The 27,897-nt window shown below is 52.9% G+C and overlaps 1 protein-coding gene across 2 annotated transcripts in view; it reads left to right on the top strand.

The window, feature by feature from the left end:
• Positions 1 to 21,459, top strand: part of SLIT1 (slit guidance ligand 1) — a 169,165-nt gene extending 147,706 nt beyond the window's left edge. The window contains exons 26-37 of one of the 2 annotated variants that reach the window (XM_029245813.1): positions 6,310 to 6,473; positions 8,153 to 8,277; positions 8,554 to 8,651; positions 11,833 to 11,972; positions 12,159 to 12,252; positions 14,801 to 14,938; positions 15,772 to 16,009; positions 17,547 to 17,677; positions 18,159 to 18,313; positions 19,435 to 19,723; positions 20,069 to 20,280; positions 20,965 to 21,459. In XM_029245813.1, the coding sequence (XP_029101646.1) occupies positions 6,310 to 6,473; positions 8,153 to 8,277; positions 8,554 to 8,651; positions 11,833 to 11,972; positions 12,159 to 12,252; positions 14,801 to 14,938; positions 15,772 to 16,009; positions 17,547 to 17,677; positions 18,159 to 18,313; positions 19,435 to 19,723; positions 20,069 to 20,280; positions 20,965 to 21,203 (2,023 nt within the window). In that variant the 3' untranslated portion in view covers positions 21,204 to 21,459. The remainder of the gene's footprint in view (positions 1 to 6,309; positions 6,474 to 8,152; positions 8,278 to 8,553; positions 8,652 to 11,832; positions 11,973 to 12,158; positions 12,253 to 14,800; positions 14,939 to 15,771; positions 16,010 to 17,546; positions 17,678 to 18,158; positions 18,314 to 19,434; positions 19,724 to 20,068; positions 20,281 to 20,964) is intronic. The other variant, XM_029245814.1, reaches the window with a different exon arrangement.
• Positions 21,460 to 27,897: the final 6,438 nt, after the last annotated feature.

Raw genomic sequence — 27,897 nt, 5'->3', positions numbered from 1 at the left:
TTTTACAGTCCCAGGTTCAGTTAAGCAGATTCCCTAGGTCATAAAGCTGGGAAATGACAGAAACAGGATTTGAACTTAGGTGTGTCTGATTCCAAAGCTCTTTATTTATTCTTTATTGCCTCAATAAATATGTCCTGAGTAACCACAGTGAGTCAAATGCTGAAGAATTTACTAACACAAGGTTTCTGCCTTCTGTGACCATCTGGGATATTATAAGACAAGCTCAAAGGCAGCAGTGACTAACTCTGGGGAAGTCTGACGACCTTCAGAGAGGAGGTGCCTCTTTGCTGCCATTGAAAAGGCACTAGGAATTTGCCATTTGGACGTTCCAGGAAGAGGGAATAGCATGTGCAAAGGCATGGAGGCAAGAAAGTGAATGACATATTCAGGGATGCTGTGTTGTCCAGCATAGGATATAGGGGGTTTGGTTAGGTGAGGAGTGTGGGGTGGGAAGAGAGGAATCTGGAAAGGGACATTGGAATTCCATTGTGAAGGGCCTTTGTGCCATGCTATGGAGATTGGGCTTTGTTCTGTAGATAGAAGGGAATCGTGGAAGAATTAAATTGTGAAAACTCCTGGAAAGCCGTGGTGACTTGTGGAGGCTGGATGGGATGGGATGGGATGAGGCAGGAGGGAGCCTGGCTGGAGACTGTGGCTCTGGACAAAGGCCAGACAAGGATGGTATTGTTCATTGTTCCAATGACTCCCATTCACAGGGGCTTGTTTCTATCTGTGTTTAGTCATTTTCGGTTGTGAGCTCATTTTTTGCTGATGCTAGGAATTCTGAGGACCTGTATTGGAGATAATTCTCTCCAGAGAGTTTTGTGCGTGTCTTTGCTGGGCCAGGGTCTGCTGCTGCTCTGGGCCCACACTGTTCTCGGCTCCTTTGCTTACCCCTGGGCTGTGCCAAGTGTCAGCTCCAGCTCCCCCACTGCCAGGAAAGGCCTTTTCAAGCATCTGGTCCACCTTTCCCTCCTTTGGGGCCCCCCTCGGTGTGTTGTAGCTCTTATCATTGGGCTTTACCTTTTCTCCTTCACTGTGAAAACTGAATAAGACTCAAGGACATTCTGATCTTGTCTCTAGCTCAACATCTAGAGGCTTTGCTTTTCAAATGGGAAGTGAGCATATGTTTTGTGTCAACAAAAACCTGAAGCTGCAAAACCAGATTTTGAGCCCATGTCTGTCTATAAATTCAGACTTTCTTTAGGAGAACAGTAACATCAGGCCAGAAGCCAGATCCAACTTGTCAGAAAAAAGAAAAAAACAATAAGTAGAGATCAGTTAAGTGGTAAGTGCAAAACAGAGCATCAGCATTACTGATTAGAGGTGTCTGTTAATTGCATCTAAGCCCTATTTCTCTATAAAATAGCATCTATGTAGAAGAAATCTTCCATTATTATGAAGCAACCTCGTGAATACATTCTTCCCTTTATACCCAGGGTTTCGAATGGAACTAGGCAGCAGCCTGGGAAATGTACATGTGCTTGTATTTAGGTGTGTGCACATGTAATACTGATGGAATATGTGTGCATGTGCACACACGTAGCCATTATTTCCTCTGCATGAAGAGTTGCAATTATTCCATAAGGATTCCGTGAGCACTTACAAGGAGTCAAGGAATGGGACAAGGATAGCATAGACTCACCACATTCACTCTGGGCTTCTCAAAGGCCACGTGCAGTCTGAAGGGAAGTAGGCGCCCATGGCTGTATAACAAGTCAGGGTTTGCCCAAGAGTTAGCATCCAGTGTTCCTGGCTCCCAGAGGTGTCCTCTGTTCCTACTGTGACTCTGACCTGGGCCTCTCCTCTTCACCGGCAGTACACAGGATGGGGGGGGGTGGTGGGCCAAGCATGCGTGCTGAGGGGGTGAGGTCCACCATATTTAAACCCCTTGAACTTTAGACTAGGAATCAGGACATGTGGCGTTAAGTCTTTGTCCTGCCATCAACTTGCAGTGGGATCTCAGACAATTCATTCATCTCTTTAGGTTCTTTCCTCGCCTGTACACAGGTTATTTCTAAGGTCTGCTGTAGTTCTAACATGCCATAATGATTGTGAGCACTTGTCACTGCCTAGGGCTTCAATACCCTGCACATCTCTGCTGCTGTTTACTTTAATATTTACTTTTACAGTTAGCTCATCTTTCGTCCATTTGTCTATTCATCCATCCATCCATCCATCCATCAGCAAATATTTACTATGTGCCAGGTCCTGTGCCAAGGCTCCCCAGGATCATTCTTCATGTCTATAATCTGACATCTTGTTGCCCCTAATCTGCTGCATGTTGGAAAACTAGATTTCTGAATTCATTAAGAATTTGGTGTGAAAAGTAATATGGAATGATTAGGAAAATCATGGTATGCCCATATGACAGAATAGCAAGTAGTTAATTATAACAGTTATGCCACTGTACTTTATTATTTGATGAAAACGTGGAATAGGGACTTCCCTGGTGGTGCAGTGGTTAAGAATCCGCCTGCCAATGCAGGGGACACGGGTTCAAGCCCTGGTCCGGGAAGATCCCACATCCCGCGGAGCAACTAAGTCCGTGCGCCACAACTACTGACCCTGTGCTCTAGAGCCCGCGAGCCACAACTACTGAAGCCCACGTGCCTAGAGCCCATGCTTTGCAACAAGAGAAGCCACCGCAAGGAGAAGCCCGCGCACTGCAATGAAGAGTAGCCCCCGCTCGCCGCAACTAGAAAAAGCCCGCGCGCAGCAACGAAGACCCAACGCAGCCAATTAATTAATTAATTAATTTTAAAAAACCCATAGAATAAAGAAGACAGTGCACTCTGATTTCAGTGATGTATATATATGAGCACAAGAACTAGAAGGGAATAAATGAAAATTAAATTAGTTACATTTATGGGATGATAGATGATTCTTTTCTTTTTGAAGTTCTTTTGCTTTCATACTGAGATTTGTGCATTTCTCGTGCTTTTAGGCAGGCGTTCATTCAGAAAACAGGACGCCTGCTGGTATCAGGCACAGTGAGGGATTCATGATTCCTGCTCTCAAGAAGCTTCATTCCAGTAGAACACAATGATGCACACAAATAAATTGCCTGGGAGGAGGATGGGTGGAGGAGGAATAGCTCAGGTGAAGAGACTTTGAAGTTTTAGTGTATGCTAAACTGTTTAGTTGGCACCTCTGAAACAGCCACAGGAGATCTATTTTTGTCCTGGTTACGTTAATAGAGGAAGCTCAGCCAGTCCTTGGCAGAACAGACCGAATAGCTACTGTTTCAACTATTTCCAAGTTATACCAAAGAGCAACAACACAGGGTTATTTATGCTTTTGCTGGGGGATGAGCCTGGCTCCACAGTCCTTTTGGATCGATGAGCAGCCTGGCTGCTGGCCTCCCCACTGAGTTCACAGCAGTTTTCGTTGGGAAAAATGGACTCCAGGTGAAAGTGAACTACTTGAACTAATGAAGTAGCCGCGAAAACCCTGCCTTTGGAGAAATTAAAGCTTGAAATGTTGAATTCAGGAGTCGCTCGCCATCTGCTCTATACAGCGACAAGTAAAGCGTGTGTTGGTCAAGCCAGAAGGCATAGTTTTGAATAGCTTTGTATGTGACTTTGGTAGTTTTTATTATTCTCTATTATTATTTTTTATATTGAGTCAGAAAGGGACACTTACATTTGAGGTACAACTTTGTTGCCATTTATGGGGGGAATTTATGCAGGAATTGGGAATTGTGACATCCTAAAATGGTCAAGGGCCTCCACATTCACAGTGGCTTCAGATTTAGTCTTTTTGGCATTTTCTCTAAATGAGCTACAAGATGGAGAGAAGAAACCCTTCATAATAAACTCTCAACTTGTGGCTCATTAGCAGACCACACTCCTGCAGTGTGCTACAAAAACCTTCTTTTAAATAAATTCTGTATTTATCTTTTGAATAACATAATTACATTACCTCATACTTTTTATGTTAAAAATATTAGTCTGGTGAATGTAGACATTTTAAACATACCACTGTTTTGTATTCCTGTTATTTTTTTAAAGTCTCTGTTTTTTTTTTTAACACAACGAAGCTTCAAAAAATCAAAGCGTCTGCGCTTCCTCTACCTCTGAGAAGCCCTGGTAATGTTCAGGGAAAAGAGGAAGGTGTATTCCCTGTCCCATTAACCAGGATGGATGCTGTCAGCAAATCAGGACAGAAAAAATGAAATACACGTGGAGCTTGAACCGGCTTTCTTTTCCAAGCTGCATTATTCCCTCGGCGCCCATTTCAGGTTATATGTGCTTGTCTTTCTTCCCCTTCCAGATTGCAGGCTCTTTATCGAATCATAAAGTGAGCCCCAGAGATGTTAAGTGAGCCGCTCAAGGTCACCCGGGCAGTGAGCAGCTGTGCTGGGGGCCGGAGTCCAAGATTGTTGAGCCTGCTTTATAAGATTGGCCGTCATCAGCTGTGCTATCTGGGGGAATTCCTGCTCAGAGTTGCTGCTGCTGTCATCAGACCCAACACGTCTCCAGGGGAACCACTTCCTCTGTATTGCCCAGACACAGGTGGAAAATGGCAGCGCATCCATTTGGTACTTAATAAATGTGCCCTTTCTCGCAAGCAATATACAGCCTTATGTTTTCACCATAATGTTGATAGAAGTGAACTTCAGGCACGAGGCTCTGGTTTTTCTATTTGCTGGCTCAGAGACCGCTGGCCCCTTCGTTCCCCCAAATCCATGCCTAGTTCGTCTCTGAATCTCTCACTGTGGTTTAGTGAGATGATTATGAGCTTTCCCACGGGATTGGTCAAAGTCTAAGTGGTTGGCGGTGCAGAGTGTCAGTGTGGGGCGGGGATGTGAGGGAGAAGGCGCAGCCTTACACCGCAGGCGAGTGTTAAGTCCATACAGCCTTTTTTGGAGGGCAGCTGTTAACATTTTACATGCGCTTCCTCTGCGACTCGAATCCTCCTTCTAGGCATCTGTTCTAGAGAAATGCTCGCTCCTCACAAAGAGGCATGAACAGAGTGTTCACTGACCTTGGAAACATCCAGAATGTCTGGCAGCAAAAGCTATGAAGTGTCCATTCTTTGGGATGCTATGAAGCAGTTTGATAAAACGAGGTGGATCCATATTGCTGACCTGGAAAAGTCTCCAAGACATGCTGTTTAGTGACAAGAAGCAGGCTGCCCAGAAACGATGTGTACTGGAGGGATGTAATCTCTTCCTCACGAAGAACTGTATGTGTAAATATGGGAAAGGATTGGAAGGCTACGCACTGAGTGTGGTGACCATGTGATCATGGGTTGTGTGGTTCGCAGGGACACTGGTGTAGACTTTCATGTAATGTGGATGTACTGTAGTTTACTTAACCACTCCCCCACTGATGAACACGGGAGGTTTCCAGTCTTTCTGTTACAAACAATGCGATCAATACCATTGCACAGATGCCTTTACACACTTGTGCAGGCACATCTGTAAGATAAACTCCCAGAAACAGAATTGCTGGGTCAAAAGGCAACTGCATTGCTTAGATAGATATCATAAAATCCCCCTCCGTAGGAGTTATACCATCTTGCATTCCCATCAGTAACATAGGAATGTGCCTTTAAAAAAAAAATTGAGGTGAAATTCACGGAATATAAAATTAACCATTTTAATGGGTATACTTCAGTGGCATTGAGTACATTTACAGTGTTGTGTAAGGTGGAGACTATTGTGTGCCAGGTCTGAAAATGGTTTACAATGAGAATGCATTCATGTGTCTCTTGTTTAACTGAAAATGAAAAGAAAAATTAAAGAGTATAGGCTTCAGCGTCAGACAGCGCTGGGTTCTGGATCTGGGGGCTTCCCTTCACTGGTTGTGTGACCCCAGGAAATTACTTATTCCACATGAGGCTCAGTTCCCACGTCTTTGAGATGGAGAAGAGAAAACTTACACTGTGGGGCTGATGAGAGGATTAGATGCACTGACGGGAGAAGCAGCTGGTTCATCACAGCAGTAAATCTCGGTTGCTTTCTCCCCAGTGCACTCTGGAGGCAGTGCAGTCAGAGGCTCTGGCCTCAACAGCACGAGTTCAGATCGTACTTCCCCACTTTCTTTGTGCATTTGGGGCAAGTGTCTCCACCTTTATGAGTCTCAGTTTCAACATGTAAAATGGGGATAGTAGGGTGTGATGAGGACCAATCAAGATAAGAGATGAGTGCTTAAGACTCTACTGCCTACACAGTAAGTGCTCATTAATGGGGGCTGCTAGGGTTGTGCCAGCTCCTGGCATAATGCCTGGCACCCTAGGTACCCAGTGGGCGAAGGACCCCATGAAGCCATAATGCCTACTTCTCTCCACTCTCTGACCCAGGGCCATTGGTGCCAACCCCCTGTACTGTGACTGCCACCTGCGCTGGTTGTCCAGCTGGGTGAAGACAGGCTACAAGGAACCTGGCATTGCCCGCTGTGCCGGGCCCCCGGATATGGAGGGCAAGCTGCTCCTCACCACGCCTGCCAAGAAGTTTGAATGCCTAGGTGAGCCCAGGAGCACGAGAGGGGATGGTGGGTGCCGGGTTGCTTCCCCCCACCTCCTGCTTCCCCCTCCAACCCTGGCAGAGCCTTCCAGACACTCCTGTGTCCCCGAGGTGACCGGCTGGGTGGGGAACAGGTGGCAGGAATGAGGCCCCTGCTGCTTGTTAGCATTGCCGCCTTCTTGTCCTGCCACACAATGAACAAAAGAAAGCCAGGCGGAAAATCTCAGGCCATAAGGGCTCTAATCCCTCCCTGGGGTTATGTAAGGAAAATAAAAATAGCAGTGTTTCTGGAAGCTCCAAGCCTCTCAGCAGTACAAGCACTCAGGCCTCCCTTTGGTTGGAATTGTGCTCAGCAATTAGCTTAAACGCCTGAGCCATTGGACCCAGCTGCCGCTCTCCTGACATTTGCGGAAATACAAGGCCTGAGTGTGATTGGAGGCCTCACCCTGGGCATCTGTAAATAGTCGTTCAGGGATTGACTGACTGACTGACAGCCCAAGCCCTGGGACCCCTGCTGAGCAGGAGGTGGTGGCCGAGTGGTGGGCCCAGGCCTAGCTTTGTGTCCCCCCAAGCAGGGGGGCAGCTGTGGGAGGGCACGGGAGGCCGTGGGGCATGACTCCTGCCCTCTGCAAGCTCACAGACCACCAGCAAAAATGAAGCTGACAGCCAGGGGTTAATGAGGCGGCCCCGGGCTGCCCTGTGTGCAGGATGCTGTCACAGGAGTGACCCTTCAGAGGGGCCCGATCTGTGGCTTGGCTGCTGGCTGCTGGGAGCAGGCCAATGTAGGTTGAAACGTTTGCTCAGTATTTATTTACTGGGGTGGGATTGGTACTGGTGAAAGGTTTTTGTCTGTGTGTTTTTTAAAACTTTTATTGGAATATAACATGCATAACAGGAAAGTACAGATCGTAAATGAATGGCTCGCTGAATTTTCACACATTGAACTGGCTGGCGTTACTCTTTATTCCTGTGAGGCCCTAATGCTCCTCCTAGGTGGCACCCCAGGCAGCCTGGCTGCCGGCTCGTCCCCCACCTCCAAGTTCAAGGAAGGGCCACCAGTGAGTCCTGAAGGGGCTGGAGAAGGTCATGCCTGTAGCCAGAGAGGTGACCGGAAAGGGTCCTTCCCTGCTCAGCCTTGGAGAGAAACAAGTTCAAGGCCATGGGCCTTTTTTCTCCTAAGCGTGGCCTCCTCTCAGAGCCAAGTCTCCTCCCTGCTGGGGTGGCCGCCCTTGCTGTCCAGGCCAGCAGGTGACAGGGCTGGGGGTGGTTGCCTCAGAAGGGTGTGAGGGGATGGAGAAAACATCAGCCAGTTTCAGTAATGGTGACCATGATGCTGTCACACCGATGGTCCTGCCCTGACCGCCACATGGGGGCTCCCCTGAAGCCCCTTTTTCGGATTATCTCATTTAGTCCTTCCAGCCCCATGAGGCAGGGGCTGTTTTTAGCTCCATTTCACAGAGGAGGGTCCAGAGGCTGGAGAGGTGTACTGTGAAAGGCGGGGTGAGCGCGATCCAGAGGGAATACCGGCGGGGGGGGCGGGCAGATATCTCCTTGGGGAGAGGGTTTCGCAAACCCGTCCCTGCAGTGCCAGGATTCCGGGCCGGGGGCCGCGGGGCTCTATGCCCAGTCCTGTCCCCCCCACCCCCTCCCTGCACTAACACCACTCCCACCTTGCCTCAGGTCCACCCAGCCTGGCTGTCCAGGCCAAGTGCGATCCCTGCTTGTCCAGCCCATGCCAGAACCGGGGCACCTGCCATAACGACCCCCTTGGGGCATACAGGTGTGCCTGCCCCAGCGGCTATAAGGTGAGTGCAGGCTGTGGCTGGAGGCGGAGGGCTGCTCGAGGGCGCGGTAGAGCAGGGCTGGGGCTGTCTCATTGGCCACTCAGCCCTCAGGGCCCAGGGTGAGCTCAGAGCGGGGGGTGGGGGGGGGGTGGGGGGGGGCGGGGGGGGCTAACATGTGGATGAGAGAACAAGGAACCCCCGGGACCGGCAGGCCGAGCTGCTGAGGGGCCGGCTGTCCCTCTTGGCTCAGTGGCCCCTGGGTCTCCCTGGGGTCCCCAACGCTGACTTCTTCCCCAGGGCCGAGACTGCGAGGTGTCCCTGGACAGCTGTTCCAGCAGCCCCTGTGGAAATGGCGGGACCTGCCACTCGCAGGAGGGCGAGGATGCCGGCTTCACGTGAGTTGCTGGGGGTGGGGCGGTGGGGGAGTGGGTGCTGGAACGTGGTGGGTGAGTGCTAATGGGATCCGGCACCCAAGCCTCGGAGCCTTCCTCCTCCGAATGGGATGGCCCAGGCCCTTTGAGCTCTGGGAGATGAGGGACAGGCCCAGGGGGAATAGCCACTCACTCCAAATGGCAGCCACAGGCCTCTCCGTGTCCACCCAGGCCACGCCTCCGCTGCGCACAGGCAGTGAAAGCACAGAGACTAGGGGCTGCCCAGGTCACACAGCAGGCAGCAGTGGGGCTGGGGCTTGGAGCCCCTGCTCCAGGCTTCTGCCTGCTCTTGCCAGGTGCCAGGAGAGTCTTTCTGTGGCACTGGGAGTCCATAGCCTAGGGCATATGCAGCGGCAGTGCCAAGAGGCAGCTTGGGGGTGTTTTCAATTCCTGTAATCTCCATTAACCCCCAAGGCCTCCAACTGAAGCCATCCACCTGCTTGTTGGGCCAGTGTTGCCTGAAGGCAGGGCCCGCAGCCAGCTGCTCCGGATCAGGCGTCCACCCCGAGTCCCCAGGACAGGGGAGGGGAGTCCTGCCCAGAGGTGGAGCAAGTCCTGGTCACGCCCTCCGGGGGGCCTCCCCCACCAGCTCATGGGTCACTCTGGTCGCACCCCGGGCATCGGTTTCCCGCTGTCCTCCAAATCCCGCAAGTCCTCCCAGTGCTGACATCGCCGCTCAAGCCCCCCACTCACCCTGCTCCCCCCAGAGCCTCTCAGCGAGCCCCCCAGCTTCCCAGAGCTTTTCTGAGGAGCACATAGTATTTAGCTGCTGAAGAAAAATTGCCAGCTGAGCAAACTGACTCTTCAGAAAATGATGTTGAATCTACTGGCAGAGATGGCCAGACCTGTCTCTGCAAACCCAGATTACCAGCTGTAAAGAAAACACTAAACGGCCTCTCGGCAGGTGTCGCCTTGGAAACGGCGTCCTTACAATAGGCTCTGGGCTCCTCTGGGCTTCCGCAGCAGCTCCATCAAAGCCCCCTCTTCATTGGCTAGACTGCTAGGGGGCGTGTCTACAGAGAGGGGGCTGCTGAGAGGACGCACCTAGGAACTCTCCCTGCTGGGCCGGGAGGGGTGCAGCTGGGAGTAGCCCCTCACACTTGGCATGCCTGCAGATTGGCGGGGGCGCTGTGGGAAGGACCCTGTTGGTCGAAAGGGGTGCCTCCCTGAGTAACCCCTCAAACCTAAGGCTTACAAGGGCCTCCTCAGTTGTTCCCCGAACCCCGCCAGAAGGAACTTAGCTGAGATCCGCCACCACCTTGCAGGGGGAATTAAACTCCAGGACACAGCCTGCAACAGTAGGCGTCACACCTTCTTGTTCACACCCCCACCCCGCCGCAAACGAATTTTTAAAACTACAAACTGCCTGACACATTCTTAAGTGACAGCTAAAACTCTTCATGGTAAGTTTAATTTTTCATTGCAAAGAAGGTCATTTCCAGAACGCGGTACATATTATTAACATTTAAAATGAAAGCTGTGACTCCTTAAATCACTCTTTTATCCTCCAGGGAAAAATCATTTTAAAATCATGTGAAGGAACGCCTGTTGAACAGCTGCAACATCTTGCATCATTCTCGTTTCTACTCAAACTAGGATTTGTTTTACTCCCCTCACCTGCCCCCCCATTTTCCTTCTAATGTAATCTGTTTTCATACTAGAGGCTTTCCTTAGCACCCTGCCATACTTTCCTACCACCAAAATGGGTATATAAGTTTAAATTTAAAGTTTTTTACTATTTCTTGTCACCATAAACCTCTGATTAAGTTTCTTTTGCATTGAGTTATCATTACAGTGATCAATAATATACAATTGATCAGAACAACATAACTATTCCGAAATTTGATAATTATTACACATAAAAGGTAAATTTTATTAGACTGTATCTCTTAATGAGATAGATGGAGCTTTTGTTTGTGTGTGTGAGTGTGTGTGTGTGTTTTCTTTTCTTCTCCTAATTGGTTTATGTGTCCAGAGGTGAATATTCTAGAACGTGAGAGGGCTTAGCAGCCAATCTATTCCCTTAAAAAAATGTGTGTGTGTGTGTGTATGTATGTGTAGCTATAAATGCTGAGAAAGTTTGTTCACATAAATAAACCAATGAGATTAGGAGTTTTATTATAGCCACGTCACTCAATTACTTGAAACCCTGTCAAGTTTATATGCTAAAAATCCCAAGTGATCTGTCATCAAAAATTATTTTTAATGCTCTATCAGCTGACAGTTCCATGAGGTCTTCCTTCAATTATTTTTTAATGCACAGAACTGGAAATCTCGTGACTTGCAAAAGGGTTTGTTCATTCACTTTGGAAACATCAATATTCCTAATTGTCCCTTCATTTGGCACCCAAGGATCTTAGGCCCCAGGCACAGCCCACCTTGGCCTCGTGCTGGAAGAGGTGCGCATGAGCCTTTCTGGAGCTCTGGGGCAGGTCAGTTAAGGGGGGAATTCCATGCACAACATGAAGATGTGGAAATTAATTTCTCAGACCTCTCTGACCCACAAACCCCTTGGAAAACCACAGTTGTCCCAGAGGGAAGTGTACCCCGGTTTGAAGATCGCTGATCTCCAGGTCTCTCCGAGACCTGACTCCTGCTTACCCCCAGTCCTGTTCTCACCCCATTCCTGAAGTATGTGCTCCCCAAGCCCTGAACTATTTAGATGAGCAGGTACCCTCCTGAAGGATGGACTGTAAGGCTCTCTCTCCCCCAGGCTTTTACTCCCACTGCCTTCCCTCCCCTTCCTCTACTCCCCTGTCAGAGTCCTTGGCTAACTCATCACCTCCTCCAGGAAGCCTGCCCTGACCACTCCCTCCAAGGAGGAGCTAGGTGTCCTCTGCCCCTTTGTCCACCCTCCCCAGCCTCAGTTGTGCACTGTTCTGATACTCACTGTCTCTCCTTTGGTTGCCAGTCTCCTCGTCGTCTCCCCCGCTAGACTGTGAGTGATCTCATGAGCACAGGAGCACAGGGCTGGTCTTGGTCACCTCTAACCCCCAGCATCTAACAGGGCTTGACCCAGAGTAGGGACCAAAACTCCAGGATGATGCTATTGACTGTTGGCCACAGGCTTCCATCAGTGCCTCAGGACGGCTGCCGCCCTGGCCGTGGGCCCACATGCCTCTTCCTCCTCCCCTGCTCCCTACAGGTGCTCCTGCCCCTCCGGCTTTGAAGGACCGACGTGTGGGGTAAACACAGATGACTGTGTGGAACACTCATGTGCCAACGGGGGCACCTGTGTGGATGGCATGGGCAGCTACACCTGCCAGTGCCCCCTGCAGTACTCGGGTAAGCGTGGCGGGTTTGAGTGTCTGCGGGGAGGTGGAGGCCGGTGCACATGCCCTGAGCCCCTGTCCCATGGGCGGAAGGGCTGGGACCCTGCCTCAGTGTCTGCAGGAAGTTTCTGCTGGGCCGGCTGCCTGGCGGAGCACAGGGGGCAGCTTCTCTCCTGCCTCTCCCCCATTCTTCCCCCAGGAACGGCCTGTGAGCAGCTGGTGGACTTCTGCTCCTCGGATTTGAACCCGTGTCAGCACGAGGCCCAGTGTGTGGGCACCCCAGACGGGCCCAGGTCAGTGTTGCCCATTTCTAAGGCCAGGGAAGGGCATGGGCCCCCACGTCACCTCTCCTCTGCCCTCCCCAGCCTGTTTCCTCACCTGTCAGGTGGGTTTGGTCTTGGCTGTTCAGTTCCTGCCAGTCAGTGTCAGGGGCAGGGTGGTGGTAGTTTTAGTCGGACAGACCTGGGTTTACATCATGACCCAGAATGGGTGGCTTGACCACTCTGAGCCTCAGTTTTCTCATCTGTAAACTGGGTGCACCAGTAGCTTCCTCCTGGGGTGGTTGTAAGGATTAGATAAGCAAATGCGTGAAAAGCACTTACTTCCACGTCTGACATTTGAAAAGTGCTCAATAAAGAACTATTGCAGGTCCACAATTTCTCATCGCCAATTACAAAATGCACAAAACTCTGAAAACCAAAAGCCATCTGCTAGCAAAATCTGATCCGATCAATGTATTTGGTATTAAAAGCTGACCTGCGCTGATACGAAGCTACTTACAGTCACCATTCACCCCATGTAGTGGGAATATGTGTAGATTGTGAACATGTTTAGTTAAGGGGCTGCCCCAGCTCCAACTGGCATGTTACATAATGTACAGTTATAGGTGTTGCATTACCTTTCCCAAATCCAAAAAGTTCTGAATTTCAAAACCTGTCTGGCTTCAGGAGGGTTGGATAAGGGGTCCTTGACTGTTGTCACCGTCGTTGTTACTGGCATACGTGGAAGTGCGTTGTCACTGGAAGGCTGGGATGTGCAGGTCACGGGGTTTTTAAGATGTCGCTCCCATCTGCAGTTCTGCAGACATAGTCTCACTTCTGGGGCCCTGTTCCACTGCTGCACAATGGTCAGGTCTTCTTCAGGTCTGTGGCTCAGGGACCCAACCCCGGCTGCTCGGGCAGAGGGAGGGGATGGAGTGCCCCAGGGACTCAGTCCAGCAGGAGCTGCCAGAGCCTCCTGCGCAGGAAGTGAGAGCTGGGGGACACTGAGGCCCAGATCCTAGGTCAAGGGGCCGCACAGGAGCCTCCATCCAAGTGGTGGACAGACGCCGTACTGCTGGCTGAGCTGCCGGGTGGGGTGGGCACAGCAGACCAAGGAGCGGTGGCAGAGCAAGTGGCGTGCACGCTTCTTAGAGGGGCTGGACCTCAGAGGGTGGAATAAAGCAGGACTGCACATTGTCCGGGTGGATACTGCTCAGATAGTCCTTCGCACCACAGAGAAGGGGTGCTCGGTGGGTGTATAGTTCACCTTCACTCAACTTCCTATCTTGGAGGAAGGACTGAACTGACAGACACGCAGCTGTGCCTGGTGTTGTACCTGGAACCCAGCAAGTATTCAGTACACACTCACTGGATGAATGCATAAGGGAATGACAGTGAATGAGTCTGTGGGTGTTTAGCTACTGTAACATTTTTCAGACTGCAGCTCAAGACCCAGTAATAGATTGTGATCAGTTGGGTGGGTCAAGGTTAACGTTAAAAAAATTAAACAGAAAATATCAGAGAGCATCATGCCCTTTTATATAGTAAGGGTAAGTATTTTGGCATGAAACTGATTGCAGCGGGCTGTGTGTGTGTGTGTGTGTGTGTGTGTGTGTGTGTGTGTGTGTTTACTGGGTACAGAGGTATTTCTTACCTCTTGAAAAACACTGGGAATGAGTTAAAAAATCAGGCAGGAGCACCTACCTGCCAGGTTGTGTGGTTGAGCTGTGGAGTTTGCAGTTTGTAGTCTGGAAGGGTTTCCTGCAAGGGGTGTTCACCGGAGGCTTCCTGGAGGAAATGAGGTACTGGCCTGGCTGGACCGAGGCAGGGAGAGAGAAGAGGGTAGTCCAGAATCAACAGGTGTGAAGGCAGAGAGGTGTAGCGAGGTGCGGGTTGCTGCCTGTGGAAGCAGGCCTGACCACGGGGTGGCTTGTTATGGGGGCAGCCGGATAGGGAGCATCTGGCAGGGCTGCGACCGAACAGGGGTGGAGGAGTGTGCTCTTTATTTGATGGGCAAATAATTGGCAGAAATGGACTGACTTAGGCGAGCAGCGGGCCACAGTGTGAGCCGGGAAGCTGGGGCCTGGCCTGGAGTCAGGACGTTGTGGAGAGGCGGGCACTAGCATCTGAGGCCTGGGAGGCTGGGGAAGAGGGATGGGTGAGCCCCATGTGACTCAGAGCCATGCATTGGCTGGGGTTGGGGAGGGGGGTGGGGGCAGCGGGGCAGGTTGAGAAGGGGCTGAAGGTTGACCTTGGATGTGCTGTTGGTGCTAAGGGTGGTCCTCCACCACAAGCGCCCGTCTCCTCCACCTCCTGGGTGTCCACCCTCCCGGCCCAGAGCAGCCCCCTCCCCCGCCTGCAGCCCACATAAACTCTCTTCCTGGACGAGAAAACGGTCTCAGGACAGGTGGGGGCATCTTGACATCTAGGGCTCCGTGTGACCTCCTGGGGGACCCCACATACCCCCCAGGGCCATGAGGCTCTCTGCCACACACACAGCCCTGGGGCCGCACAGGCTCCTGGCCGAGCTCTGGGCTGTGTGTGGGGCTGTTGACCCAACCCCGCCCTCCGCCCACCCCAGGTGTGAGTGTGCACCTGGTTATGTGGGTGACAACTGCACGGAGAACCGGGATGACTGCGAGGACCACCGCTGCCAGAATGGGGCCCAGTGCGTGGATGGAGTCAACGGCTACTCCTGCCTCTGTGCTGAGGGTTACAGGTGAGCGGCCCCGGGAGGCACCATGAGTGACTGACTCCTCTTAGCTGTCCGCTCTGGGACTGGCAGAGGCCACCCTGGGAGCTTTCACTGTGGCTATGCCAGTCACCATATGTGTGGTCCGGGGAAAGTGCATCAGCAGCTCAGAGCACAGGCAAAGGGTCCCTACCCTGACTGGCGGAGGGAGCGGGAGGTGAGTACAGATTCCTGGGCAGCGCCCCATCACTTACCTGCCCAGTGAACCCCTGAAGACATGCCCTGCATCAAAGGTCATTTACTTTTGCATCTTGGTCTCTCTGGGAGGCTGTGAGGGGAGGGCACCTGCCCTCCTTCTGGTCACCCACCTCCCATGCTCTGCTTGTGTCTTCTTTTTTTTTTTTTTTGCGGTACGCGGGCCTCTCACTGTTGTGGCCTCTCCCGTTGCGGAGCACAGGCTCTGGACGCGCAGGCTCAGTGGCCATGGCTCACAGGCCCAGCCGCTCCGCGGCATGTGGGATCCTCCTGGACCGGGGCATGAACCCGTGTCCCCTGCATCGGCAGGCGGACTCTCAACCACTGCGCCACTGGGGAAGCCCAGGCTTTCCATTTCTGACAAGTGCTCAGGTGATGTTGGTGCTGCTGGTGCAGGGACCACACTTGTTTCTCACCTTGTTCCTCAGCATCTTTCTGGCTCTTAATTCTCTTAGGGAAAGTGTTCATTAGGAGCATCTTCTGTTACTTTAAAGCAACAGTGGTCCCAAGATGTTTAGTGAGTTTCTTTCCAGGACAGTGGGAGAGGAAGATGACCCCTTGCTCCTTGGCCCTGCCTTTTCTGACCCGCGTCTTTTCCCGCTCAGTGGGCAGCTCTGCGAGACCCCTCCCCGCCCGCCTGCCCCCAGGAGCCCCTGTGACGGGACTGAGTGCCAGAACGGGGCCAACTGTGTGGACCAGGGCAGCCAGCCCGTGTGCCAGTGCCTCCCGGGCTTTGGCGGCCCCGAGTGTGAGAAGTTGCTCAGTGTCAACTTCGTGGATCGGGACACTTACCTACAGTTCACCGACCTGCAGAACTGGCCACGGGCCAACATCACATTGCAGGTGCGTGCCCAGGGTGTGCGTCACAGAGGGTGGTCCGGCAGCAGGGGACCCTGGCCTCAGGTCAGAGTATCGGGACAGCTGGGAGCACCCTGTGTTAGTCAAAACTCTTTGGATGTGGGTATCAGGATCTCAGTTTGAGCTAGTTTAAGCACAGTCGGAAAGGTTATTGGGTCACAAAACCGGTCTCATGGGTGACTGGATCCGGAAAACCAAACTTACCAGGATCCTCTCCCACCATCTCTTGTCTCAAAGACTCCCCTCAGCTTCAGCCTCCAATGCTGCAGACTGGCTTTCTCTATGTGGCTGGAACACGGCCACAGCTAGCGCTGGGAGCCCTTATTTTCCATTTATGTCTTGAATTCCATCTCAGAACATCGTTATGTTGAGGGAAAAAGAAGCAAGTTCTACTTCAGCAGCATTGTTTGCTAAATGTTTCTTGGGGAGGGACAGCGGATTGCATTGCACTTCACATGAAAAGAAATTAAACTCCTCTTTAGTCATCCCTGTTCCCCAAATTCCATTCCTTATCCCAGCTGCCACATCTTTCTTCTCTCCTTTGTCCTCTTCTCCTTCTTTTCTCTCAGAACCTTTCAGCCTCTCAAACATGCCCACTCTGCTCTCCTTCCCTTGATCACCTCTCATAAATTCTATCCACTACACTGTCCACACAGCAAGACCACAGCTAGCCTAACTGCTCAACAGAATAAAACTCACCAAAACCCTGCCCAGCCATTGCCTCAGCCACATCCTTGGAGAGGCTCAGTTTATCCCACTATCCCCACCGCAGGCCCAGTCTGGACCACGGCACCCGATAGCTCTAATTGGACAACAGTCAACAACCTCGGATCGGAGAAGATCTCCGATTGGCCTGCCTCAGGTCACATGCCCATCTCTGGACCAACTACTGAGTCCAGGGAGATGGGGTGCCGTGGTCCAGACTGGGCCATGTGCCAGCTGTACAGACCAGGGGGTCAGGGTCTTTACCAGGAGAGGAACAAGGCAGGAAACAAAGATCATGGCTCCTACAGCAGCATAGAGGCATCTCCCTCCCAAGGCACAGCTCCAGCCTTTGCTCGCATGGCTCCAGTGACAGGTGCTACCTTCCAGGTTTGGGTGGCTCTGGCTGTTGGAGAGTCTTCCTGAATCTGTCCTCTGTAGGTTCCATCCTGGCCCCAAGGCAGCTCCCTGAGGCCCACAGAACAGGATATCCCACATCTGTCTAACCGTCCTCTCTGGGCAGGTGGTCCCCAGCTGTCTTACCTCGTGGCACAGAGTTTCCAGGCCTCAGCTGGCCCATCTGCCCTCCCCTGCCTGGCCCTGGCCAGACCGGCTGTGGGTGGAATTTGAGTGGGGTGGGGGTGGGGTGGGGCTGCCAGCCTGGGACAGCGCCCCCTGGAGGATGTTTCCCTTGGGGAGGCAGGGGAGGACTGTTCTGCACACATTTCTCTTTTAATTGTGGGTCCTCCGTCTGCCCCGCCCGCCAGCCTGTGCTGCTGCTGCGTGGGGTGGGGTGGGAGAGAAAGTGCCGTTGCCATAGGTCTCCACAGCAGAGGACAATGGGATCCTGCTGTACAATGGGGACAGCGACCACATCGCAGTGGAGCTCTACCAGGGCCATGTGCGTGTCAGCTGTGACCCGGGCAGCTACCCCAGCTCTGCCATCTACAGGTACGGAGGCCTTCTTCAGGCCCCCCAGCTGCCCTCAAGGGCTGGGGGCGCGCCAGGGAGGGGTCTCCTGAGCCAAGAGCAGGTGGTTATCGGCACTACCAGAGACCTGGGCTGCCCAAGCGGAAAGGGCATTCAGACCACCGAGTCCAGCCCCATGCTGGGTCCGAGGCTCCCTGGGGCCTGAGCAGGGGCCCCATCCTTCCCTGTCCCACAACCGCCACACAGGGAGCTCCTCAGTGGGGAGGGGAGGCTGATTAGTTGGAAACCCCTGCCCCAAACTTCTCAGCTTTCCTGAGAGAGTGCCCAAAGGGGAGCAGGAGGGACCAGGTCAGAGGCCATCAAGTCCCCACAGTCCCCTCTGTTAGATATTTGGTTTCTTGGGAATCAGCTGCTGGACCAGTGGCCTTTCTGAAGTGCCTAGGCGGGGATGGGTCCAGCTGAAGGCCATTCCCTGGGGCGGGGGCACCTCATCTTCTTCCAGTGCCGAGACGATCAATGATGGGCAGTTCCACACCGTTGAGCTGGTCACCTTTGACCAGATGGTGAATCTCTCCATCGATGGCGGCAGCCCCATGACCATGGACAACTTCGGCAAACACTATACACTAAACAGCGAGGCGCCCCTCTATGTGGGAGGTGAGGACCTGGCCTGGGTGGAGCTGCAGCTGGCCCTCCCCGGGCCACTCCATCAGGTGGTAGCAACAGACATTCCAGGTGGGGCCTCTGTTGCTCTCTGGCCTGAGCCTTGCCAGGCTCAGGAGAACTGCCCTGTGGGGGACATTCCAAGGTGGCAGTGGGGGAGGATCCTAGTGAATGGCCAAGCTGCTGGCGGATTGTCCACCTTGCCTAGAGCCCGCACTGCTCTCTGCCCAGCCCAGACTGACAAAGAAGGATGGGAATGTGGGTTGGGCTTGAGGCCTGGCCTGGGAGGGGGCCTGGACTTTCCCAGCTATCTTTTGCATGGTAGGCACCTTTCCTCTTGGCTTAGGGCCAGAAGGGGCTTGTCAGTTGTTCAGGGTCCATTCTCAGGTCCCTCAGAGGCCCAGGCATGGACTCCCTGCTTCAACTGTGTACCTCCCAGCTGGACTTACAGGCTTTGTGGCTAGATGACCCCATCCAGCACCCGAGAACATTTCTAGGTCTAGATGAGACAGGTTTCTAGATGCAGCGGGGCCGCCTCAGTGCCGCAGAGGGCCTTGCCAAGACTTCGGCCAGGAGGGTGTGAGAGATGGAGCCCTGGATTCTAATCCTAGCTCTGCTGTTTACTAGTTGTGCAACTTTGCGCAGGTCCCTGAGCACTGAAATCGAAGGGGTTTCAGCAACTCCGACGTCAGAGGGCTGCTGTGAGGGGATGACCACAAAAGTGGGGGACAAAGTGCCGTACACATGAGTTCTGGGCCCAAGTCCTTTGCTGCTTTTGGGGTCTCTGGGAGGTAAAAGCTGGTGTTCTGGGCAGGAGCCCTGGGCGAGGGCGGCCAGACTCAGGCACCCAGAGCATCACTTGTCAGCTGGCTGCTGCCAGGCCTGGCACCCCCAGGCTCTGATCACAGAGGAAGCAGCTTTTCCATTTCTTCTGGGAAAGGAGTCTGGACCCTCCAAGGTGGCAAAAGACATTGGCCCAGAGTTGCAGAGACTGAAGGACAGATGCCGAGGGCAAGAGGGAACACTGTAGAGATGCCCAGTGGACCTCAGAGGTGGGTGCCAGGCAGGGTTTGAGCCTAACTCAGCCCAGCTCTGCCCCCTCCCTTCCACTCCAGGGATGCCAGTGGATGTGAATTCGGCTGCCTTCCGCCTGTGGCAGATCCTCAATGGCACGAGCTTCCACGGTTGCATCCGAAACCTGTACATCAACAACGAGTTGCAGGACTTCACCAAGACAAGGATGAAGCCAGGGGTGGTGCCAGGCTGCGAGCCCTGCCGGAAGCTCTACTGCCTGCATGGCATCTGCCAGCCCAATGCCACACCAGGGCCCGTGTGCCACTGTGAGGCCGGCTGGGAGGGCCTGCACTGCGACCAGCCAGCCGACGGCCCCTGCCATGGCCACAAGTGAGCCTGGGCTGGGCTCAGGGAACCCTCCCCCACTGCCCACCTGCAGGTTCCCTTCCCTTCCCTGCGCGTTCCACTTCCCCATGGTGAGGAAAGACTTTAAACTCCAAAATTGGAACATGTGGCCTAACACAGGGTTTTATTAATTTTTTCTGGCTTTCAGTTTTTATTAACAGGAAAAGGACCCTAGGGACAAACAGAGAATCACATTTTGCTCCCTTTGTTTCAATTCTGGGAACAGAATAAGACCCTGTGAAGCCCAAGGCTGGGGGTGTGGGGTGCCCTCGGGTGGCCTGGGATTGGCTGTGGCCTGTCCTCACCGTGCCTTTTCTTTGTTCCCTCCAGGTGTGTCCACGGGAAGTGCATGCCTCTAGATGCTCTTTCCTACAGCTGCCAGTGCCAGGATGGGTACTCGGGGGCCCTGTGCAACCAGGCTGGGGCACCTGCAGACCCCTGTGGGGGCCTGAGGTGCCTGCACGGCCACTGCCAGGCCTCAGCCACCAAGGGGGCACACTGTGTGTGTGACCCCGGCTTTTCGGGCGAGCTGTGCGAGCAAGGTCAGGGGCCCCCCTCCTGACATGCCCTCTCCAGGGTCCCTCCCCACAACGTGCTTTAGTGACTTTTCTTTTTCCCCAACCTCAGCAACCCCTCCGTGCCCCCTCTCCCCTCCTGCACCTTGGGCTGCTATTGGGCTGTAGCGCCCCCAATCCTCTGGGCTCTGAGCCCCACCCCCAGACAGATGCCCATCTCTCCCTGGCCCAGCTTGCCCTGTAGCCCCTTTATCTGGGTTAAGTGCCCCTTCTGGCTGGGGTCCCTCCTTACAGAAGAGACCGCCAGAGTAACAGCATCTTGGCCACATCACTTAGGGACCCGGAGAGCAGCAGGAAGTCTGAGAGTTGGGGACCCTTCCCAGGTCCTCCTGGCTTCAATTTCTTCTCTGATGTCATCGCCTCCCAGGCTTCCAGCCACCTCTTGCACTCCTCTGGAGGCCACTGTACCCTGACAGCCCAATCTGTCCTGGGGGGCCTTGGCAGCTAGAAAGTTCTTCCTTTTCACTGACCTCACTGTGGGCCCAGGAGGAAGCATGTGCATGTCTGGCAGGGAGGAGGTGGGGATGGAGGTGGGGTCCAAGGATGCTGCCCCACCCTCCTCCTCCTCTTTCTCCTCCTCCTGCCTCCCCAGGGGCAGCGCTGGCCCATGGGTGTGCCCTGAGGCTTTCTCTTGGTGTCTGTCCCATCCAGAGTCCGAGTGCCGGGGGGACCCTGTCCGGGACTTTCACCAGGTCCAGAGGGGCTATGCCATCTGCCAGACCACGCGCCCGCTGTCGTGGGTGGAGTGCCGGGGCTCATGCCCCGGCCAGGGCTGCTGCCAGGGCCTGCGGCTGAAGCGGAGGAAGTTCACCTTTGAGTGCAGCGACGGGACCTCTTTTGCCGAGGAGGTGGAGAAGCCCACCAAGTGTGGCTGTGCCTTCTGCGCTTAGCGCCCGGCGTCGATGGGGAGGGGAGAGGGCGGGCGAGGGGGCGCGGCCGCAGCGGAGACCGAATGGCCGGCAGCTGGGCTGGGGTGCGGGCCATCACCACGGCGACGCCTGGGCTACCGGCCCTCCCGTCGGGGGGCGGCCAGAACCACCTTTTCTAAAGCAAACGGCGCCGCAGCTTGGGGAGGGGCGGGTGGGCGTGGCCCGGGCCGCAGCCCGCCCTCTCCGGCAGTGCCTTGCACAAATAGGCGCTTAATAAATATTTGTTGAATGAATGTGTGCGTGAGGTCAGGCCAAGAAGTGCGGAATAGTGACACCTCCTCCTTGCCTGCTACCTGGGTCTGACGATGGGACCGCCCCTTCCCGAAGCAGCCTTGCCCTCTCACCTGTGGCCTGTGCGGTCCCGGAAGCCCCTTGCCCCCTGCAGATAACCGTGAAGTACTCTCAGCCTGCGCTGGGGCAGCCGGCCTGGCTCTCAGCTTCTGCTGCCGCAGCGTCTGCTGCCAGGAGGCCAGGCTGCGAAGGGGAAGGGCCCCCTCCTGCTGGCCAGGAAGGGACCAAGCCCTGCCCCCTGGGCTGCCTGGCAGTGCTGCAGCCACTGCTTGCTTAGGAACGGGCCAGGGGCTGGAGGTGGTTTTAGGACTAGACCTCTGAATCCCAAAGTTACGGGATGAGCATTGTAATTTCAAGGAGGGTGCTCATGCGGAGGAAACAACTGCTGGGACTGCTTAGCGGGGGGACACCACCAGCAAAAAGGACAGAGGGCTTCTTGGTTCCAACTGAATAAACAGCACCACCTCCAGGCACTAGCCACCAAGGGGGCATTGGTCCTGGGCTTCCCCAGCCATTAGCCATCAGCTTCTAGCTAGCAGGGGGACTTGGGGGTGTAGAGGCTTGGGCTAGGCTGCTAAGCCAAGGAGGGGTCTCCTCCCGTGTAGACTGGGTTCAGGTCACCTCATGCCGCAGACCAGTAGGGAGCAGTGGTCCAGATATCAGGAAACCTCCGCTGGCTCTGTCACTCACTCTGGGCAAACTTCTTCCTCATGGGCCTCAGTCTCCTCAGCTATCAAATGGGGCGATGGGGGCGAGCAATGTAGACCCTCCCACTGTGGCTCCAGGAGGGAAGCTGGAAGAGTTAGAAGATCTACTTTCATTAATCACGTCAACAAGTATTCATGTGCCTAACCGGGGCTGGGTACTGCGGGTGTTCTCCCCTCACGGACAGATGGGACTGACTACAGAACATCACAGGAGCGACCTGTGATGCCTGGGAAGGATGCCTGGGAAGGGATCTGAGGCGAGTGAGGGCTCCAACCACAGACACCGGCCCAGGCCAGAGCTGCTCACTCCAAGTGTTTGCAAGGAAGGACTCAGTGTCTGAAGAGTCATCGAACATGTGGCCGTGTGACTACAAATGCTTCTCTTCCATGCAGAATGAAAACGCAGAAAGATCTTTGTGCCCAAATAGCGAGCTGGCTGGAAGCAAGATAGGTCACGATATCCTGTCCCAGTGTCTCCCCAGGAGCGTGTGCCCCTGGGGGATCCTGGGGAGCAAGGGGGGTGAGCATGTCCCTTTCCTGGCTCCTTCCATCTGCAAACAGAAGGCAGGGTCAGGGGAGTGTGTTGTGTTGGGGCTGAGGTGGCCTTGTGCTTGCGGGCAGCAGGCGGAGCCCTTGATACCGAGTATCCTGGAGCCTCCTACGACTGAGCGCGCCTGGTGTGCTCCACTACCCTGGGACTCAGGCCAGTGAGTTGGAGTCCTGGGCCCCCTGTAATGGGAAGAGGACCCTGCCCTGTCCACCTGGGGAGGTGTCCTGAAGGCTGGATCTGCCCCTCACCAGGGGCCAGGCTCTATTTTCTTGGAACTCTGAGCAAGGCCACAGCACCCCTCACACCCATGGGCAGCAGCCTGGGCCTCGAGGGGCTTCTCCTAGGGCTGCACAGCATCCGTCTCTTACCTAGACTTTCTGGGCCCCTGCGGGCACCTGGACAGCAGCCAGCACCAGGCTGGGTAGGAAGGAAAGCTCAAGTGTAGCTAGCCTGCCCCTTCCACGGAAGAGAGGGTTCTGGAACCCACCAACCCTGAGACATACACCTTCCCCTGGCCACCACCATTCCTCACTGACCTGCAGAAACCGTTCCCCGGGCTTGAGGGGTGATGTCTGGCAGGACCTCTTCGCTCTGCAGAAGTGGAAAGGGCACATGCAGACAGGTACTGGCTGCCAGGAGTCCTGCACTCCCAGTGCCATGGGTTTGGGAGGGCAGAGGATGGAGTGTTTGTTTGCAGGGAGCACCCTGCGAGCTTGCTGCCACCCCTGTCCACCCCTCCACAGCACCCCGCACCCCAGCCCAACTCCATACTCACCCTTGGTCGAGCCAGAAGACTGGGATACACCACAAGGGTGAGGGCAGCAAGGGGCCGAGAGACCCATGCGCCCCAGGATCAAGTTTTCCTCAACTGAACCACCAACCCGAAAGTTGCTAAGGAACTGGATCACCACACACCTTGCCTGTTCACGTTTGGGCCTGCCGAGTCCCAGAAGAAGGCTGCCACGAAATCATCTGAGAAATCATTTCCAAGCCTTGCCACCCCTTTGGTAAAGACTCCAGTTCACTTGGACGTCGTCCTCGGCTGATTCTACTGAAGAGACGTAAGCAGGGCAAGTCCCAAAGTTGCTGCTGCTTTGGCAGCACTGCAGGCGACAGTGGCCCTGGCTCCCTGTGCAGGTGTCAGGAAACGGAAAAGCCTGGACTTTGTCTCTTCTTTGCCTGCTGTTAGCCTAACCATGAAAGTATCTCTTTACACAGAATACTTAACAGATTCTAATATATATTTGTATTTCATTTTGTTATAGTATTTTTATATGTTAAAGTCAACATCCAGTGTCTTGCTTCGCTTTTCAGATGCTATGTAGTTGTGACATTTGGTTTGGTTTGGGGTGGGGGGGTTCTGTAGTCTTGTTTGGATCACTCTTTTAAAGAGACTGGTTTAGAACAAGCCCCTGGGGGAGCGACACCTGCCCTGTCCTGAGACGTGTTATTTTAGAACATGTTGGATATTGTCTGTTGTCTTCCTATGAACATGAAATTGATTCACTCAGGTTCTGCCTTTGTTGATCTCTTTTTCTGCATTAAGGATGAGCCCAGGGCTGCTGACACACAGCCTCGCACGGGCGAGAGTTTCTGGGCTGCCCATAAACCAGCCACAATCCAGGCATGGAGCCCAGACACAGCACGTGTAGGGTATCTGCCCTTGGAACTCTCTAGCCTTCCTGAAGTGGCAAAGGAGGACTGTTCCTCCTGAAGAAGGAAGGGGAGGTCTGGGGGGTGGCTTAGTCATAGCTCCCTGGGGATGTCAGTGTGAGAACAGAGCCTGACACGGCACAGCACACACGGATCTGGGGAGGCTGTCCATCCTCACTTCTCTCCAAGTGTCACACCCACGTTTTGTAAGTTTGTGTACAGAGCCATGCCCATATTTAACATGGCTCTGAAGGTTTTAGAGCGTCAGGGCAACAGATTGGTGCGGCTTCTCCAACTGTCCTGTAAGGTTGACCTGTCAGGCACCAGAACAGTAGTTCTTAGGGATCAGTGGAGAAAGGAGGCAAACCTACTTCTACAGTGGTTCTACTATGACTTCAGACCACAGAACTGCACTCAAATTGAGCTTTGTAGGACGAGTGACCTCAGTGTCTTGGTGAGGCCAGGCCCTGGCAGTGAGGCTGGGCAAGCCCCCTGACACCAAGGGGACCCCGCTGGCCCTCCTCTAATGCAGGACCGTAAACTGATTTCCCGCTCGTGGTGACGGTCACATATGCCACACCTTAACAGCACACGGTCACCTTGAAAGTGGGCAGTGATGGTAACTGCAGTGCCTTCAAAGCAATGAGGGATTTGGGAGCAAATGTAATGAACCAGGTACAGGACAGAAAACAGGTTAAAATAGGGTTGTAAGCTCAAGAGTCTGGAGAGGCCAGTAGGTTACTTACCTAAATGAATCAAGTTGGCGCATGCCCTTCAGCCCATCATTTGTACTGCCACTTCTGATAAAGCAGCAGGGATAGAGACCTGGTTCCCTACTGTAAAGAGCAAGGGACAAATGGTAAATGAGGCAGACTGTGATGACCTGAAGGGTGAGCTTTCCAATCTACCCAGCTTCAACTGATTCTTACCACGCACTAATTTTGTCAGATCTTCATTATCTTTTTTTAAAAGAGAAGCTAGAAATCAATTTTTATGTAAACACTCAGTTTTAAAATACTGTTTTTTAAACACGGGCTAAATAAAACACAACTGTCAGCCACCAGTTTGCAACCTGAGTTAGAGTAAAGTAAGTGGCACATTTCAGTTACAAGGAAATATCTAGCCAAGGGAATGGGCACAGCAGGGCTTGGCTGGGGGGTGGAGGGAGTCGAAGGGATGCCCAGGCTTCCAACTAGAGTTGCCACACTTCCCCATATTGGTGATAATGCACCTCTATCACCCCTATGTCCTGAGCCCTGAGAGTTCATTTTAGAGATGTTCCCTCACCCCAAGCCAGTCTGCATCTCTCATGTCAGATTCCAGTTATTCTACCACAGGATGAATATTGGAGGAAAAGAGGTCTATTTCAACAACGAAAAGTCCTCATCTGGAACAAGACAGTTCTCCAAATTCAAATTAAGGAGGGCGGCCTGACTGCCGGCTGCAGGGTTATTTCCATCGGGTGGAGTTCTGCATGTCAATGGCCACTGTCCGGTGAACTTGTTAATGAAATTGTGGCAGATTCCACGGGAATCACTGGCTCACTGGATCCCTAAATAGACTCATCTCCAGGAGAGTTGAAAGAATATAATGAAACGGGTCATGGATCGAGTAAGTGGAAGGATTTCCTGCCATACCCCAACATGGGCTCCAGAAAGCTGGGGTGCTGTGCACATCCCCCCTCATCTAGCAGTGGCATACCTGAGGTCAGAAGCGCGGATTCAGTTGCTCCTTGCACCTCAGGATGAAGCACCGGCACCTTCCCAATTCTGCCATGGGAATTCCCAAGGATCATCCATTGTGTTTTCTATTCCCTGAAGTCAGGCATAACTCACAAAATGGCCACAGATCTACCAAATGATGTTCCTTTAAGTCCCAACATCAGTGGCCGAGGCAAAAGTAGTAAGAAGTATTGCTTTTTGGTTCCTTCTGGCAACTTACCAACTTTGCCGTAGGCTACAAGTTGAATGCTGGGCTTCAATGCGTTCTGTACCCTCTCCAGTAACTACACAAACACACTTTAATATCAAAGAAGTTTAATACGCTGCAATAAAATAAGCGCCTAGGAAAAGCTCATGGAATAGATGTCAACGTTAGAGAAATCCCGCCCACACATCCTCTAGCTCCATAACCCACCCCTCAAAACCAAACTAGAAAATCTGAAACAACAAAGGAAATCCTTCCAAGCTTGGATTTCAGTGAGGGCCCCTTTACCAATAACAAGAACACAGTTTCCTACATGGTCTAATAGGAAAGTAAAACACAGAAGCACAAAAAGTCCACAAGATTTCAATATTTAAGAGACTTGGTACATATTCAAAGTTAAAATAACTCCAACTTTTATAGCTATACATATTGTTTTAAAGCAACTTAATATATTTTAAATTTCATATATACACTCTCAAAGGTTCTTCAGGTGAGGTATGTAAACATTGTCTAATGAAAAATTTTCAATGTTTCAAACCAACAAATTCACAGCATACATTGAATTTTCTTCCATAAAAGACACAGTATTTTCCTACACTCACTAACATAGTGGAAGTCCAGGCCCAAGGGATACATGCTGATCATCCGGATTACCGTTTGCAGAGATTCTCATTTCACTACTTTTGACAAGACCGCCTTCACACAGGTCAGGATCACACACTTGGTACCAGGAAGGAGCTAGCTAGGCCCTCTGAAGACTCTGTCCTTGGGCATCTGGATCGCTGGCTAAGACTCACAAGACAGCAAAAAGGAGCACATCTGAACAACTACGAGATTGACCTCGGCAATGACAACACTGGGAAGAACCAGAAAGACCTTTAAAGGAACGGTAGAGATTCATCTTAGAGCTCCCTGGATCCACAGCCGGATCAGCAGCCCTGCCCTAAACTCATTCTGAAGGCTGTGGCCTGAAACCAATAAAAACCCAACACGGCACCTGAGCTTCAGTTAAATTGCATGGGCCTCCTATGACCCCCTGGCCTCTCAAAGGCATTAACTCTAGCCTAAAAGTAGGACCCTGGGCTGTGCTTTTCATACAGGTTGGGGTTGAATTTCTTAATATCATAATACGTATGGGAAAATAATGCCATGAGTTCACAAAGATGACCAATGCCTGCACACAGGCACTGGCCAATGACCTGGGAGGAGCTCAATTTTGAAAACTACTTGTTCCCTGAGGGTAAACAGCAGGCTTCTATTGAGATTAAGTGAGGCTAATAAAGGGATTCTTTATTACAAGGCCATAAGACTCGGGGAGCCTCAGGGCGGAATTCTATTTTACCCCACATAATCTATAACGCACCCCCGCCCTCCCCCCACCACAAGAAGTAGTCACCTTCCCAAAGACACAACATAGGTCCGCTTCTTTCCTCTTGCTTGCTTCAGGCTCAGCAATGGAAAGTTTTATCCTAATGCACCCACTTCAATCTAAAAAAACACTAGTGAAAAATTCCAAACACCATCATAA

This window comes from Monodon monoceros, unplaced genomic scaffold (genome assembly GCF_005190385.1).
Source record: "Monodon monoceros isolate NGI ecotype Baffin Bay Population unplaced genomic scaffold, NGI_Narwhal_1 Super_Scaffold_4, whole genome shotgun sequence".
Classification (NCBI taxonomy): domain Eukaryota; kingdom Metazoa; phylum Chordata; class Mammalia; order Artiodactyla; family Monodontidae; genus Monodon; species Monodon monoceros.
The sequence above is the reverse complement of the archived record's forward strand: the minus strand, read 5'-3'. Positions and strand labels throughout refer to the sequence as shown.